Genomic DNA, 17115 nt, shown 5'->3' on the forward strand with positions numbered 1-17115 from the left:
CGGTATAGAGAATGACCAACGGTATGACACCATTGGCATTTACCTTTGTAGCCCGAGGGTTTAGGTTTGTCATGAGTGTTGGAAGGTTTGAGATAGTGGGCGGGTTTAGATGAGGGGTAAAAGGGACGTTGAACATCAAGAGGGTGGGAAGAGGTAGGGTGTGAAGGGTAGGCGCGAGTAGACATAGCATGGGCAGTAATGGGAAGGGGGTGAGGCTGGGCGTGGGAGTAGGGGGAAGTAAAGTCCCCTCTTTGAGCAGAAGCTTTTCAAGTAATTCATCAAAGGTAATAAGCCTATCACGCTCATTTATATTGTCCACCAATGGTTTGAACTCGGTATTGATGAGGCCTTCAAGTACACGTTCAACTAAGTCTTTAGGCTTAATGGGGTCATCAAGGACCGAAAGTTGGTCGGCACATACGCGGATAGCATGGACATAGTCAGATATAGGTTGAGTACCTCTGGTGATAGATTTAAGCTTGGCCTTGATAAGTTTTGCGTGGCCACGGGTATGGCGAGCAAAGGTGTGAGCCAAAATATCCCATGCTTGTTGGGCAGTAGTAGCGCGAGAAACTAACTGTACAATGTTAGAGTCAAGTGTGCCAAGAAGAACACCAAAAAGTAAATTGTCTTGACAAATCCAAGTGAGATAAGCCGGGTCGGGAAGAGAAGTGGTGGTGGTACTGTTGGTGGGAGGAATGGCGGCAGGGGGAGTTGGGTAAGTTCCATCAATGAACTTGAAGAGACCATGGCCAACTAGGATAGCCTCAAGTTGGAGTTTCCAAGAGAGATAATTCAGATTAGTAAGCTTGATGATGTTAGTAAGATTAACAATAACAAGAGGAGTTTTGGGATCAACATCGTTAGGGATAGTGTTGGAAGCCATGGGAGCCGAGAAAAAAATAATATGTGGAAGGTAGTTTAAGCCTGCTCTGATACCATAATACAGTAGAGAAGTGTGAAAGAAAGTTATATTATATGCAGCGTTTACATCAATTATATATTACAAGAGATATAGCAATATATATAAGCAACAAATAACATGTACAAGGAATGAGAGATATACAAGATAAGAATAGAAGATATACAAGATAATATCTTGCTGAGAATGTCGAGAATAATATCAAGTGATTTACTTGATATTATTTCCTATATGATTTGCATTCACAGACTCCACGTCTTTCGACAAAACCGATATTTGATGACTTATGAGACATATTAGTATCAATCCCACATCCTGCAATAGCTAATGCAGATGGATCTTCTTCTGACATTGAAGTTCTTGCACCGTTGTTCCTGTTTGTGATTGCCATGTTTCCTGTTGTTTTTCAATTAAGTTCTATTGTCATGGAAAAAAATTGAAGCTACGGCAGATAAAACACTAAAACTCGAGTACTTTTGACATCGAGAAGAATTTACGTGATTTTTGATTATTACTATATCTGATGCATCACTTCTGGTACTTGTGGTTTATCAGGCCATGAATTTAATGGGGCTCTATGATTCTGCTTCTTGGCTCTAGTGGCTTGTTTGGGAGAGCTTTGTCATTATAATTCTATCACTTTGTAGTTTGTACTGTCCTCTTTGGAATGATGTTTTAGTTCCAATTTTTTTTTTTTGCATAACAGTTTTGCAATATTGTTCCTTGTTTTCTTCCTTTTCGAGTTGAATATTGTACTGACTTATCTCTTACACATTTATGTCGCATTTGATACGTGCTATTCAATTAATGGTGGTGATAATAGTGAGTTTATAGGTAATTTTGATAGAAAAAAAGGTCACGACAATGCTATTTCCAAATAATAACAATTTTACTTCACAAATTTCCATTGCCATGCACTATCATTTTAGAGGTGGTATCGAGTGTTAACGGAAAGAAAAAACACATGTTTGGGTATTGGCATGACACTTTTTTTACGATATTGCATTTGGAAAGAAAAAAACCATTACCACCATTTATTATTGTCTACCAAACGAGTTCCCTGTAATTTTTGCTTTATTCCTTGTATTTTCTCACGACTTTTCTCTGGCTTTTTATTGGGCATTTTTGATACTAGACCAGTTTCACCTTCATGCTATCTGCTTTTCTTCAAAAGTCATCTTCTGCATCTAGAGCAGGATTCTCGATGTTTCTGGTTGGAGTTGTCTTACAAGTAATTTCAGCATTCTAAGTTTTAGAGCACAAGATTATTCTAATACTTATAATTTCAATGTGTTTTATTAATGTATAAATTTGATGTTGCAGTTTAAAGCTCAAGCTATTGATCCCTCTAAGAAATCTAACATCTTGTATTTTCTCCCACCAAGTCTGCTTTCACATGCACTTCAGATGCTCATCAATGCAATTGAATCACATAATATATAGACCTGGGATTAGCTGGAGTGAACGAGCAAAGTGTCCTCGTGATCAATCTGGTTGTTTCTTGACAATGGTATACAATATATATTTTTACGTACCTGAAAACATAGTTCTAAGTTACATATTTGTCTTATATAATCCAAGTTGTAAGAATTAGTGTTAACAATTTTGTTATAGAGGCACTTAAGAAAAAGGCCAAGTACTTATTCTTGGGTGCATGTGCATGTACATGTTTGTGAAGAATGATATCTATATGCAGCTCATATATACTTGTCTGTTGTGGTTCCTTGTGGCGCTGTACTTGGATAATGTATTATCGAGCCCTAATGGTACGAGGAAATCACAACTCTACTTTCTAAACCCAAGATATTGGGCAGGAATAGGAGGAAAATACTCAAGGTACGGAAACTTGAGCTTTTGTTGATACACATAGTATAGTTGTTAAAGGATTTTACTAACTTCTTCCTCATAATATCTTTGTTCAGGTGGTCACTTGGCAATATTACTCCAGATGACACAGATGTGCTCGAGGAGGAAAAAGCTGTGAAGCGACAAACAAGATTAGATGAAGTTGATCCTAACATTGATGTTCAGATGCACGGTCTAGTCAAGATTTATCCTGGAAAATTAAATTTAGGTTGTTGCTGTAAATGTCACAGAACTAATCCTTCCAATGCCATCAAGGTACCGATTTTCTCTTCCTAGACACCCTAATCCAACGAGTTCATAATGGGATCTATTTTCAATTGCCAACAAACATACTCTTGCTAGTTGTTTGTATCAAGAAATTATTAGCTACTTGTGGCTTTTAAGACACATTTTAACACTTAGAGGATTTTGGTTCCGAGGAAAATATCTTCAAGGAAAATAATTTTAACAAGGGTCCATAATAGTTCTGTTAGTATCTAAAGAAAGAAATGTAATATTTACCTCCCTTTTCCTTAGTGTTGATAAAGTTATGTGACATTTATCTTTGTTACAATTGTAGACTACAGGTATGGATCCAATAAGCAGGAGGCATGTATAGGACATTATAGAAAATGCAAAGAGGGAAAGGGTCATGATTCTGACAACACACTCAATGGAAGAAGCCAATATATTATGGGATCGAATACGTATCATGGCTAAAGGGAGACTCCGGTGTATTGGGACGTCGATCAGATTGAAGTCACGGTTTGGGACTGGTTTTATCACTAACTTGAGCTTCATAAATGGCAACTCACTAGCAAATGCAGCTTCTAAGGAAACGGTAAAGGAGTTCTTTAGACATGTAGCTTCTAAGGAAAAGAATATGTTAGGTTTTATTCGATTGGCAGCAGCATCTTGCTTTAATTTAATGGTTCTTACAGCACTGGGAGTCTCCCTAAAGGAAGAGAGCAATGCATATCTTACATCTGTGATTCTGCGTCAGAAAGAGCCCCGTTTGAAGGTAAATACTAGCTTCGACGCAGTATATATACAGTTATCATTAATACATAATCTATGTGACAACAATCTCAAAAGGATCATGTATTATATATTTCTGCCCTGGAAAACTATTTTGGCCTTGGATAGTGGGGAGTTTCATGGCCTGGTCATGTTTTTCTTTTGGCAGGCAACTCTTGGAGATCTCCAAGATAAACAACAAGAATTTGGTGTAGCAGACATTCAACTTGGCTTAACAACTCTGGAAGAAGTTTTCCTGAATATTGCGAGGCATGATAGAGTTGGAAACTGCTATAGCTGAGGGGCGAATGAAGACTCTTACTTTGACTTCAGGAACACCAGTTCAGGTAAGTTTCAACTATGTTTTTAAACCCTTAATAAATGTTAAAACTACATTTCTTGGATGAACCAGAAATGCAAAGACTAATCTGTGCAATTAATATATGTTGGAAATTCTTACCATTGGAGGTACCTGAGGGAGCTAGATATGTGGCAATTCCAGGTTCAGAGACTGCAGAGAATCCTCGAGGCATTATGGTCGAAGTGCATTGGGAACATAACGACTCAGGTGCAATCTGCATTTCAGGTTAATTCAACTGAGATGCCAGTTCCTCCTAATGTACAACCAAGCCACATCCTCCCTGTGGCTCATTCAAGGTCGTTGGGCAAGTCACGAAGAATTGTAGGAAGGGTGATTGATCCGTACCAAGTACCAACTGTCCTAAACTCGCTTCTTTCATATTCACGTTCATGATCTGCAGTACAATTGTAAAACAACATATTTTCTTTAAAGGTTAAGGCTGGATGTCTTTGATTTATGGCTAGTTTTGCTCCAAAACTGATAACTTCAGATGTTATATCTGAGCGCAGTCATATTGTTAATCTAAAATGCTTACAACTATCACCACAAGCAACGTACAATTCATTTACATGGAAAAGCGGGAGATTCTAAAGCACCGCATCATGAAGAAAACTACAAAAAATAAAAAATAAAAAGGTGGCATCCTACACTTCAGATGATACCCTAACACTTCATTCTGAAGACATACTTAAAACTGAAACATGTAGATGGAAAAAAGGGACAACTGAAAAAACTTTACTCATCAGAAGATCTAGCTTGAGCCTGACGAGTGACCTTAATGAAGACATCCTCGAGAGTGGTGTCTGCCAGCCCCCAAGCCTGAACAGGGAACTTACTCTTTGCATTTTCAACAAGCTGAAAAATATCCGCAAGACGAACTTCATGCTTTGGTAGCTCAAACTTTTGAGTACCACCCAAATGGTAGGTTTTCACAGCATTCCTACAGAGGCTCACCACCATATCCTCCACTTCTTCGTCGTTTTTACCTGACGTTGTAGTCATTGTAAAGATGAAGTAACCTCCGTATCTACCTTTCAGCTGTTGTACACCATTTATACACAACCATTGTTTTTTAGGTACATCAGAAAGAAACCAACTGGGTAATAGCTTTGAAATGAAATTCGCTGAGCTTAATATTGAAATTCTCCGAAGTTTTTAAACTTAACAAAACTAGACTTAGCTGAAATAGAAAGTCAATTTGAAAAGAAGACGCAATATAACACCAAGGAACTTACCTCTTTTGGGTTTCCTACACAACGCAGAGCTCCATCAACAAAAACCCCTAGTCTATCACAGAGAGCCTCAGCCTCTTCCATTGAATGAGCTGATAGAAGTTAGAAACAAAAAAAGTGTCAAAACTTATCAAATTAACTAGTGTACCTTCAGTATCATGTATATGGATCTTTGATCAGAGAAGTTTTGATGTATTCCTTTCCAAGAAGATAGGAAAGAATAGTTACTCGTAAGAAGAATTGCTCGATTTTGCTTTGCACGCTTCACAACACTCCATAGACTATTCCTGGAAACTGGGTCTAGTCCAGTACTTGGTTCATCCAGGTAAACAATCTTCAGAAAATCCAAGAAACTAGTATTAGCATATACACTTTGACCCAATAAGTAAGCATAAAACTGAATGAAGGATCAGGGATTTAAAAGAACTTGTAAAAAAGAAAAGGTACAACTAAGTGAAATAAGTAACCTTTGGATCGCCAATTAGTGATATAGCGACACTAAGCCTTCTCTTCATGCCTCCACTATATTTGCCAGCATGTTTGTCAGCAATACCACCATGGAATAAGTTTACCTCTTTCAGAGCCTCTTCAACTGCCTGTACAACATAATGGGGACGGGTGAATAATGGCATTCTTTAGAAGTGAAGGTGCACAAATCAGTTTTGACCACCTGTTTTAGCAACTCATGCTGAGTTTTTGGACGCAACTATATCTAATTATCCCTCTTTTGTTTACTGGAGGACAAACGAAGTACCTGTGCCAACGTAGAACCTGTAAGGTTTTTAAGTCTACCATAGAAGTATAGATGCTCCCTTCCAGTAAGTGTTTCCCACAGCAGGCTGCAGGGGTAAAAGATGTTGGAATATTAAATCATTATAATACGTAATATTTATACTGTTAAGGAGATGAAGTGTGATCAACTGATTAATAGTTTCCTTACAAGCAAAAAGAGCAAGACTAGAACTTACTCAAACTGAGGGCAAACTCCCATACAAGTGTATACTTCATCCATACGAGTTGTTATGTCTAAACCTTCAATATATGCCGTGCCTGAAGTTGGCTCTGTGAGACCAATCATCTATGGGGATATATAAGAAGTTAAATATAGCATAACACATAAGAGTTTCTTCATTTCTTTTTATGTTTATCACCAATGGCTTGACAAAATTATCTGATGTATGTTAATACGCCATTATGCACCATTTGAAAGGATTATATAACAAACAGAACATAGATATAGAATGAAATTATACTGACCATGCTGATGAATGAGGTCTTTCCTGCACCGTTTGGGCCAAGCATGCCAAAGCACTCCGATCTTTCTAAAGCAAGAGACAATCCTTTAACTGCAGCCTTTGCTGGATTTCCATCTCTTCCCGGGTAAATCTTCCTTATATTGTCACAGACAGCCGTGTGGGTTCTGCTTCCTTCTTTCATCAACTGCTCGACCTTTTGTCTCTGTCAAAAAACATTGAACACATATTGTTGACAAGTTTTCGTGAGTAATTGATTCCTACATTCAAGCCTTCAGTCGAGGGAGGGGATTTATAAGAGTGATCTAACAGAATTATCAATATATAGTGGCCTTAATCAGTTGTTGATTGTTTGTTAGTTCACTTGGCTTGTTTGACCAGTGGCTCGTGTTGGCTTTATGAGTAACTTTTTTGTATTACTTGTTTAAAAAGATGTTTGGTGAAATCGATTGCTAGTTGCCAACCTTTAAACAAGCAAATCAACTAACTTTAGAGCAAAATAAACAAAAGCCAAAAACAAAAAGCAGGTCTAGTTCAGCCTCATCGTTTCTGCAACGAAATGCCACATACCAAACATATTCTTTTTGGTCGGTTGACCAATAAATTAAACAAACAAAATCCAAAATCCGATTAAATTTATGGCAAATATGAAATTGCCAAACAAGGTTTAAGTCCAACAGAAAAGATGCAAAATCTTGGCTTTATAGTTGATGTCATGGGGGGGTATTGTAAGTATTGTGTTGGATCCATGATACTCAAACATGGATATAGACACTTTGACACTTCGTATTTGGCCAAATATTACACAAGAAAGTTAGTCCGACACTAGGACACATATTCGTGCCCCACATGAAGAGTCTGAGTAACACAGATTGAAAGGGGGGGGGTATGAAAGCTGTTCTGAATGAAACAATACCTCTTGGTCCACATCACTCTGATTATTGCCAGGCAAAACTTGAGAACTATTTCTTTGCATACTTTGCTGGGAAGTAGGCTTCTTTCTGAAGGTGGGTAAGAAAAAGAAGGGACTCTTTGTCCTCCCACTTCCACTAGATACAACCTGATCTAGATAATATGCTAACAAAAGCATGACCACCCACTCGGTAACCATGATGATCATAGCTGTTTTCATTCCATTGCCTGTGTCACTCAAGTTCTTCCACCGCATCCCAACGCCAGCACCATTCCTAGCAAATGTAGCATATTTCTGGAATTCGTATACGCCTCGATATAGTGCAAACCCAGGAAATATCTCTACTAAAAGTACCACACTGCCTGAAAAGTCAAAGATATACGTAATATATTACAGAAAGATTGATGAAGAGAGGAGCACTTTTGTTATATCCTGCTGTTCATAACAAGTCGAAGAATAAGGTACCGTTGTAAATAAATAATTTGCATCCAATTCAGAAGAATAGTCATGAAAATGTTTTCACATTTCCTAAAATGGTAGTGGATTACACTTGCATTTTGATAAGATTACTGATGACACCTCAGTAATCTCCTGCATCACACCTAATAATTCCCCACCTAACAAACTCTTAGCAAGTTAGTTATTGTTTGTTACATTAGTTATACCTTCCAGCTTCTCTTGTTCTCCTGTAAGCTAGAAAGCTCTATAAATACTTGTTCTTAGCTTAGCTTTCATATCTCTCTCAAGTGTAATAATTGTGAGTATTCTCTCTCTAGTGTATCTCTACACAAATTAATGAAGCATTAGTTGTAAGGTCAGAGCCATAAGAGTTTTGGCGGTGATGACATAATTCTGGTGTTGAGTTCTTCTGTTATTCTTGCTCAGTTCTATGATTCACTGATTCTATAAAAAATTCATGGTATCAGAGCTGCATCCAGGTTCAATCCTGCAATTTTTCTCTTAATTGTTCGTTCAGAGATTTGTTTGTTCTGTTAAAGTTCAATTTGTTATCTGCATCTTCAAATTGACTGTTGAAATTGTTAGATCAATTGTTTGTTCAGAATTTCTTGTATTGAAAATGATTGTTGATTGTGTAATCAATCAATTTCTTGCTCTTAGAATCAAAATTGTTCATCAGTTGTGAAATTAGTTCAGGATTTTCTTGCTAAGAATTTGTGCAAATTCTTCATTTCTTATTGAATTTCTTCATCTTCCTTGGTTCAAATCAGTTCATATCACGGAAATTCCAGTTCCTAACTCGGAGTCTTCACAGAGCAATTTGAATTCTACTTTAGATCCTACTCAAGAACCTACCTCTCCTTTTTATCTTCATCCTTCTGACAATCCTGGCATAAAATTAGTCTCTGAGAAGTTTAATGGTGATCGCAAAAGGTCTATGATGATCAGTCTATCAGCCAAAAATAAACTAGGAATGATTGATGGATCGATTCACAAAACTAGTTCTGGCACTAAAGAGTTGAAAGCATGGGAGAGATGTAACTCAATGCTAATTTGTGGCACTAGGAATTAGCACGTACTGTTCTGTATTTTCTCACAGCAAGAGAAATATGGCTCAATTTACAGGAAGGAGCGTCTTCTGAAACAATTTTTTGTGCCTTGCAACAGAATCATGATGAGTTTAAACAAGGTTCAGATAGTGCTTCAACACGTTTCACTAAAATCAAGAGAATTTGGGATCATTTTGATGACATTGATCAACTACCAACCGGTGAAATGCACTTCTTGGTAGCCTAAAACAAGGGCCATATTGTGTTGATTTGAAGCTTACTCAAGATAGTACCCTCTTTGTCCTGCTGGACTTTCTGTCACCAGTCCTGCTCAACAAGCTCCTATAGTGGTCAATAAAGTTTCAAATAAAGCTAATGCTGAAGCCAAATTGTGGCATCTCAGTATGGCACACATGCCCTCCTCTCAATTACAGCACCTCTCACCTATGACAGGACATCATTGTAGTTCAGTTCAAGAAATCTGTCAAATTTTGTCCATTAGCTCGACAAACAAGGCTCTCATTCCCTCACAGTACTATTAAATCTGTAACTTGTTTTCAACTAGTTCACTTGGATGTTTGGGGCCCCTACAGAGAAACTACATATTCTGGTTGTGAGTTTTTTCTTACCCTTGTGGATGATTTCACAAGGATGACTTGGTTTATCTGTTACATGCTAAGTCAGAAGTGCATTCCATTTTCTTCAATTTTCATGCTTATGTTGGTACTCAGTTTGGTATTGTCATCAAGTTTGTAAGAACTGATAATGCCAAATAATTTATGAATGTGCTTTCAAGCAAAGGCAGAGAGCATCATAGAAGCTGTGTTGATACCCCTCAACAAAATGAGGTTGTTGAGAGGGAACACAGGCATATCTTGGAAACTGACAGGGCTTTATTCTTTCAAGCAAATTTATCCCCTCCTTTCTGGGGTGAGTGTATTCTCTGTGGTGTTCACATCATTAACAGGATGCCACTCACTGTTCTGGAAACAACCGTCCATATTCTTCTTTTTCACAAAGCTCCTACTCTTGAGCATTTTAAGGTCTTTGGTTGCCTTTGTTTTGTCTCTACACCTAAACATAATAGAGTGAAGTTTGAACTTCGAGCTAATCCTCATGTCTTTATTGGTTACTCCCCAGGTCAAAGAGGATACAAGGTCCTCAATCTTTGCACTCAAAAAGTTACAATTCAAGAGATGTATTTTATGAACATTTTCCTCTCCACATATCCTCTCCTCTCTCTTCTACTTCTTTTCAATTTCCTTCCAACTAGCACAAATTTCATTCCATACATTGATTTACCTGAGATATTTCAACATCTACTCCTAACATTGATTTACCTGAGATACTCCTACATCTACTCCTAACACTACATCTTCATCTTCTGACCCCTGTACACCTATTTCTACACCAACTGATGATACTCTTTCTAATACTCTAGTTTCTTCCTCCCTGTCCTTACACCTTCTGCCTCACCTATTTCATCTCCTATCTCTTCTACTCATTGCACCTCTCCTCCTTCTCCTCCACCTGTTAGGAGGAGCACAAGAATTTCTCACCCTCCTCCACAACACAGCTCACTGGTGCAATTTTATTTCTTATTCCTCTCTTCCTCCTGCTCACTTAGCCTTAGTAGCAGCTGTTGATCCTCTTATTGAACCTCACGCCTATAAACAAGCTTCTAAAGATTCTAGGTGGGTAGGAGCCATGGACAAGGAGTTGACTGCGCTCTCTAAAAAATAATACTTGGGCCTTAGTCCGTCTTCCTGTTGGCAAGAAACCCATAGGATGTAGGTGGGTCTACAAGAAAAAGTTGAGAGCTCAGGGCTCAGTTGAAAGGTTCAAGGCACGCCTTGTGAAGCTAGGCATTGACTTTGAAGAGACATTCAGCCCTCTTGTTAAAATGGGTACAGTAAGATGTATAGTTGCTCTTGCTGCTCACACAGGTTGGAACATCTTTCAATTCGATGTTAACAACGCTTTTTTACATGGTGATTTATGTGAAGTCTACATGACTGTCCCTGATGGAGTGCCTAATCCTGACAAGAAAGTTTGTAAACTGTTCAAATCCTTATATGGCCTTAAACAGGCCTCAAGGCAATGGTTTGCCAAACTTTTACATAAGCTTCAACAAAAAGGCTTTTCCGAGTCTAAAAATGACTACTCATTGTTCACTAAGCACTCTAATGGTTTAATCTTGATATTAGCAGTGTATGTGGATGATATCCTACTGACAGGAAATGATCTTACATCTATTCAGTTATTTCAGTCCTTGAAACATCACCTTGATGCTGTCTTTAGCATCAAAGACTTGGGTATCCTAAGTTTTTTTCCCAGGAATTGAGGTTGCTTATTTACCTGAAGGTATATCTATGACCCAAGCTAAATTCACAAAAGAGCTTCTGTCTACAACACCTTTCACTTCCTACAAGTCAGTTGTTCTCCCTTACCTCTCTCACTTAACTCAATGCCACTGATTCTCCCTTATTACTTATTTACTTGATCCCACTGCAAACAAAAGCTTAGTTGGTAAGCTTAATTTCTTAACCCACACCACACTGATCTTTCCTACACTGTCCAATACCTGAGTCAATACATGCATTCCCCCAGAGAAGCTCATTTTCAGGCATTGTATCATGTTCTAACAATGACCTCCCTTCATTTTCAAGAACCGGGCTGTCAAGGATTCTATTGAAAGGTAGTGATTTCCTCACTCTTCACGCACTTCCAGACTCAGATTGGGGTGCTTGTTCGGATACCAGAAGATCAATTTCAGGCTATACTCTCATGTTTGGCAAGTCACTGTTACTTGGAAGTCAAAGAAGCAGCATATTGTGTCTAAAAGTTCTTCTGAGGCAGAGTGTTGCAAGTAACATGGCTTGTAAGATACTTGGTGAATTAGGTGTCCATAACCTTCCATGCATTTACAATTCATGTAACGGTACTAATACTTCTAAAAGGCGTTTTATTTGCTCGTAGCTCTCGTTTGATACCGGATAAAGCAAATCCTAGGCTATATATTGTGACAACCAGAGTGTCATTCATATCGCCAAGAACCAAGTTCATCATGAACGTACCAAGCACATTGAGATTGATGTTCACTTTACTCGTGATAAACCCTTGAAGGTCTTCTATCCTTAGCCTATGTTCCTACACAAGCTCGGCTTGCTGACGTGTTCACTAAGATCTTACCGTCTGCTCAAATGCATAATCTTCTTACCAAACTTGGCATGTTTCCGCCCATGCCTAGTCTGAGGGGGGTGATAACATTACTGATGACACCTCAGCAATCTCCTGCGTCACACCTAATAATTCCCCACCTAACTAACTCTGAGCAAGTTAGTTATTGCTTGTTACATTAGTTTTAACTTCCAGCTTCTCTCTTATTCTCTTGTAAGCTAGAAAGCTCTAAATACTTGTTCTTAGATTAGCTTTCATTTCTCTCTCAAGTGTAATAATTGTGAGAATTCTCTACTGTATCTCTACACAAATTAATGAAGCATTAGGTGTAAAGACAGAGCCACAAGAGGTTTGGCGATGATGACATAATTCTGGCGTTGAGTTCTTCTGTTATTCTTGCTGAGTTCATATGATTCACTGATTCTCTAAAAATTTCATATTTGACATGATTTCCGGATTGCGGAATGAATCAAGAAGAGAGGTTATAAGAGCACATCACATAAGGTGCGTTCTGTTCACCCTAAAAAACAACTTTCACGTCTAACAAGTTCAGATAAGTTAATATAACTTCTAATCTAATAAGTTTAAATAAGATATAAGATATAAATTTGTATATAAATACTGCAAAAGTCAAAGTATTGCAATACTGTTGAGGAAAATATGTATAGAAACAATTAGCAGAAAGAAAAGTATAAAATGAGGTCTAGTAGAGTCTACTTACTAGAAATATCAGTGGATTCAATACATCTTCCAGCAACAAAAAATGCCAAAACACAAACCAGCATCATGTACGACGAGCTAATCACTGAAACGTATAAAAGCATGATCGTGATGAAGAAATTTTTTACAAGTATACTTGAAACTTTTTTAAAATTCAGAAAAAAATATTATTAAAGCGTGTGAAAAACAAACCTTGAGCAGTCTTAACAGTGGATACAAGTGCAGCAATTACAAAAACAAATGAAATTTGCCAGTTCACATGGATGAAATAGAAGACAGATTGAAGGATGTAGTCATTCTTGCTGAAAAAAGTTAGACCTGCAAATTGAATAAGCAAATTTATGCTGTGCTTCATAAACAATGCACAAAATGAGGTGACAACAAGGTAAAATTAGAGTTGTTTGAAATACAAAATATCATATAAGACCATCTTACAATAATTTAGGGTAAGACGAGTGTATATTGTCATTCTAAAGAGGTGACTGAAAATAAAAATAACCGCTTTAAGGTATAAGATGACCCATTATCTAATAGTGACTCCTTTAACTTGCAAAATGACTCTTTTGGGACATAAAGTGTTAGGAAATATTGTATAGGATATGTTTCCCAATGTATAGAGTCCTTTGTTGATGTGGTTTCCTACTTTGATGTACTATATATACATGATTGAGATCAATAGAAAAGGCAAGCAATTAAACCCTAATCACTTCTTTACATGGTATCGGAGTCATAAGCTTTTTTTCTCTCAATCTTTTCCTCATGGCCAGCGATAATTCTGACAAACCGCCGGAATTCACTGTCTCCCGCATTGATATTACCAACCCTCTTTTTCTCAACACCGGCGATAGACCCGACGACTTTATCACGCCGACTCGCCTACGTTCAGACAATTACGATGACTGGGCGTGCGACGTTCAACTCGCCCTCGAGGCTCGCCGGAAGTTCTGTTTTGTCGACGGCACGTTGCGTGGTCCGATCACTCCCTTCACCGATGCCGACTGGGTTACCGTCAATGTTATGATTGTTTCTTGGCTACTCAACACAATTAATGTTGAGGTTAAAGGTACGTTAAGCAAATGAAGCACATTAATTATGGAGTCATTTAAAAACTAGATTTACTACTATTAAAGGACCTAGGATTCATCAATTAAAATCAGTTATTGCTATGTGTGAGCAAACCAAGAACATGAGTGTCTCTCCTTATTAAGTTATTATGGTAAATTGAATGTTTAATGGCATGAACTTTTCAAGCATGAGCCTTTTATTTTATGCACATGTGTCTCTCCATGCTTAGTCAGTTCTATTCAAGCCGAACGTCGTCAAAATCAACGTCGTCATGATTTTTTTGATGGGTCTCTATTCTGATTTTTATGGTCGTCTTCATGATATCCCTTGCCTTCACTTGACCATGAGTATCAACTCGTGGTTCAGGAGGAACGAGTGCGCACGACCAAGTCCTCCACTGACGACAAGCCTACTCGTGGCCGAGGTTCTACCGGTACTGCTACTCGTGGCCGTGGCTCCACTGACCGCCCCACGTGCACCCACTGTCATAAGGTGGGGCACGATATTGCTCGTTGTTGGTCCCTACTGTGCTCACTGTAAAAAGCCTGGCCATGAAATATCTAAGTGTTATGAGTTGATTGGGTATCCCGAGGGCTCAGACGCCAAGCCTCGCCCATCTAAAGTCCCGGCTGGCCGTGGCCGCGGGTCTATGGCAGCACACGCCACTGCCGTGGTCGGGGCTGCTGCCTCACCGACTCCCCATGCTTCAGCATCCTCTAGTGCTCTCTTTACTCCCGGCAATGGAAGGCTCTTGCCGGTATTTTTGGTTCCACCAAGGTTTCGAATGACTAGTTAAGTGGTGAGTTCTCATCTTCTTCCTGGATAATTGACAGTGGTGCTACTCATCATGTTACGGATGAGTTCCTTTATGTTTGATATGCTTTCTCCATGTTCGGTGAGTTCTCTTCTTCTTCCTGGATAATAGACAGTGGTGCTACCCATAAATCACAATGAATCTTTTCAAAGATCCTACTAGCTTTATTGCCACTCAAAAGGGTTCGATTCGATTGTCAACTTCTATTACTCTTACTAACATTCTTTTAGTTCATTAGTTCAGTTGTAGTTTACTTTATGTTGCACAACTGACTAATGATTTGTAGTGTTTTGTTCAATTTAACTCTTCTATGCGTGCTATACATGACCACATGAGGGAGCTGATTGGAACAGGTCGTAGAGAGGATGGACTTTACTACTTCAACGGTGGTGTTGATGTTCCTTTGGTTTCCGTTAATGGCGTGTCTACGGACTTTGAGTTGTGGCATCGTCGTATGGGTCATCTCTTAGAGAAAGTGCTGAAATTACTTCCTCCTTTGTGGGGTCGTAAGGGCAGTTTGAATAAAGCATGTGAAATCTGTTTTCGTGCTAAACATTCTAGAGATAAGTTTCCTTTGAGTGACAATAAAGCTAGTAGGATCTTTGAAAAGATTCATTGTGATTTATGGGGTCCCTACATACATGTTTCTTCTTGTGGGGCCTGTTATTTCTTGACTATTGTTGATGACTTTTCTAGGGCTGTTTGGGTTTATTTAATGGCAGATAAGACTGAGGTTTTTCTCATGTTTATCAACTTTGTTGCTATGGTTGATAGGAAATTTTCTCAAACGATTAAATTTGTTCAAAGTGACAATGGCACTGAATTTAATTGTTTGCTTGATTTCTTTTCTTCATCTGGCATCATTTTTCAAACTTCTTGTGTTGCTACTCCACAACAAAATGGGCGGGTAGAACGAAAACATCAACATATTCATAATGTTGGGCATGCTTTACGGTTTCAAGCTCATTTTCCTATTTATTTTTGGGGGGAAAGTATTCTTGCTGCTGCTCACTTAATCACTGTACTCCTCCTATTCTTCACAATAAATCTCCCTTTAACATTCTTTTTGGTTTCTCTCATGCTTATGATGCTATTCGAACTTTTGGTTGCCTTTGTTTTGCACATAATCATAAAACTAAAGGGTTTGCTAGTAGAAGTCGGAAGTGTGTGTTTGTTGGTTATCCTTTTGGTAAGAAAGGTTGACGGTTTTTTAATCGTGACACCAAGGAATTTTTTATTTCCCGTGATGTCAAATTTTTTGAGGATGTGTATCCTTTCTTATCTCCTGATGATGTCATTCCTTGTGCCGTCACTGTTCATGCTGATTTTGATGATGATCTTGTGCCATCTACTGCCCCCACAAATTCATCCTCCACAAATCTGCCCAGCTCTCCTTCTCTTACATCTCTTCCTAATTCCTTCTCTCAGCCCACAAATGCTTTTCGTGCTTAGTCCATCCTTGTCTTGGCCTCTCCGCCCAAAAATATTCCTCTATCTAAGCCCACACCGCTCTCTCCTTCTCAACCGACGCATCCCGTGCTCTCCCAGCCCACACTGCTATCTCCCTCTCCACCCACAGATCCCGTGCTCTCCCATCCCACACCTTCTTCTCCTTCTCTCGCATCTAGCACCTGTCCCCGCATCTCCCAGCCTCGCCCAGTTGCGCTCCCAGTTCATCTCCTGGCACGCGCTCCACTACTCCTGACCCCAACCCATCACCTTTGGGCCTCTCTTCTTCGTCTCCACTTTCTTCTTCTGGTGCGCATAACCCTCAGCCGGATACTGATGTTTTGGGCCGTGGTCTGCGGACCAAGTTTCCCTCCGTTATTTTAAAGGATTATGTCACTAATGCTGTTGTTTCAAACTATCCATCTTCCTCTACTCCTGCTCCATCTTCTTCCTCAGGTAGTCCTTACCCTCTAGCTCACTATATAAATTGTTCAAATTTTTTTAAAAATTATTTAATGTTTGTTGCAGCTATTGTATCTACTACTGAACCGTGGTCCTTTAACGAAGCTATGCGGAATGAGGGGTGGAAACAGTCCATGCAAGCTGAAATTCAAGCGTTAGACGATAATGGTACTTGGACCTTGGAGGAATTGCCTCCCGAGAAACGTGCTTTGGGCAGTTAGTGGGTCTGTCGCACCAAGTACTTGTCGAATGGTGACGTTGAGCGGCTTAAGTCTCGCTTGGTTGTTTTAGGCAATCATCAGGATGCAGTATTGGTTACACGGAAACTTTCGCTCCTGTTGCTAAAATGACCATTGTGTTTTTTGCTATCGCTG

At 38.9% G+C, this 17115-nt stretch overlaps 1 protein-coding gene and 1 pseudogene across 4 annotated transcripts in view; one reads left to right on the forward strand and one right to left on the reverse strand.

Annotated features, from left to right (window-relative positions):
- The first annotated feature begins 1108 nt into the window (after positions 1-1108).
- Positions 1109-4538, forward strand: LOC104908107 (ABC transporter A family member 2-like; annotated as a pseudogene).
- Positions 4539-4593: 55 nt separating this feature from the next.
- Positions 4594-17115, reverse strand: part of LOC104908096 (ABC transporter A family member 12) — a 29246-nt gene continuing 16724 nt past the window's right edge. For all 4 annotated transcript variants that reach the window (XM_048644255.2, XM_010697170.4, XM_010697169.4 and 1 more), the window contains 10 exons: positions 13144-13269; positions 12953-13036; positions 7547-7905; positions 6635-6835; positions 6346-6455; positions 6132-6216; positions 5845-5973; positions 5606-5711; positions 5381-5469; positions 4594-5183 (listed from right to left, as the gene is read on the reverse strand). In XM_048644255.2, the coding sequence (XP_048500212.1) occupies positions 4881-5183; positions 5381-5469; positions 5606-5711; positions 5845-5973; positions 6132-6216; positions 6346-6455; positions 6635-6835; positions 7547-7905; positions 12953-13036; positions 13144-13269 (1592 nt within the window). In that variant the 3' untranslated portion in view covers positions 4594-4880. The remainder of the gene's footprint in view (positions 5184-5380; positions 5470-5605; positions 5712-5844; positions 5974-6131; positions 6217-6345; positions 6456-6634; positions 6836-7546; positions 7906-12952; positions 13037-13143; positions 13270-17115) is intronic.

The sequence above is a fragment of the Beta vulgaris genome, chromosome 5, assembly GCF_026745355.1.
Source record: "Beta vulgaris subsp. vulgaris cultivar EL10 chromosome 5, EL10.2, whole genome shotgun sequence".
NCBI classification, from domain to species: domain Eukaryota; kingdom Viridiplantae; phylum Streptophyta; class Magnoliopsida; order Caryophyllales; family Amaranthaceae; genus Beta; species Beta vulgaris.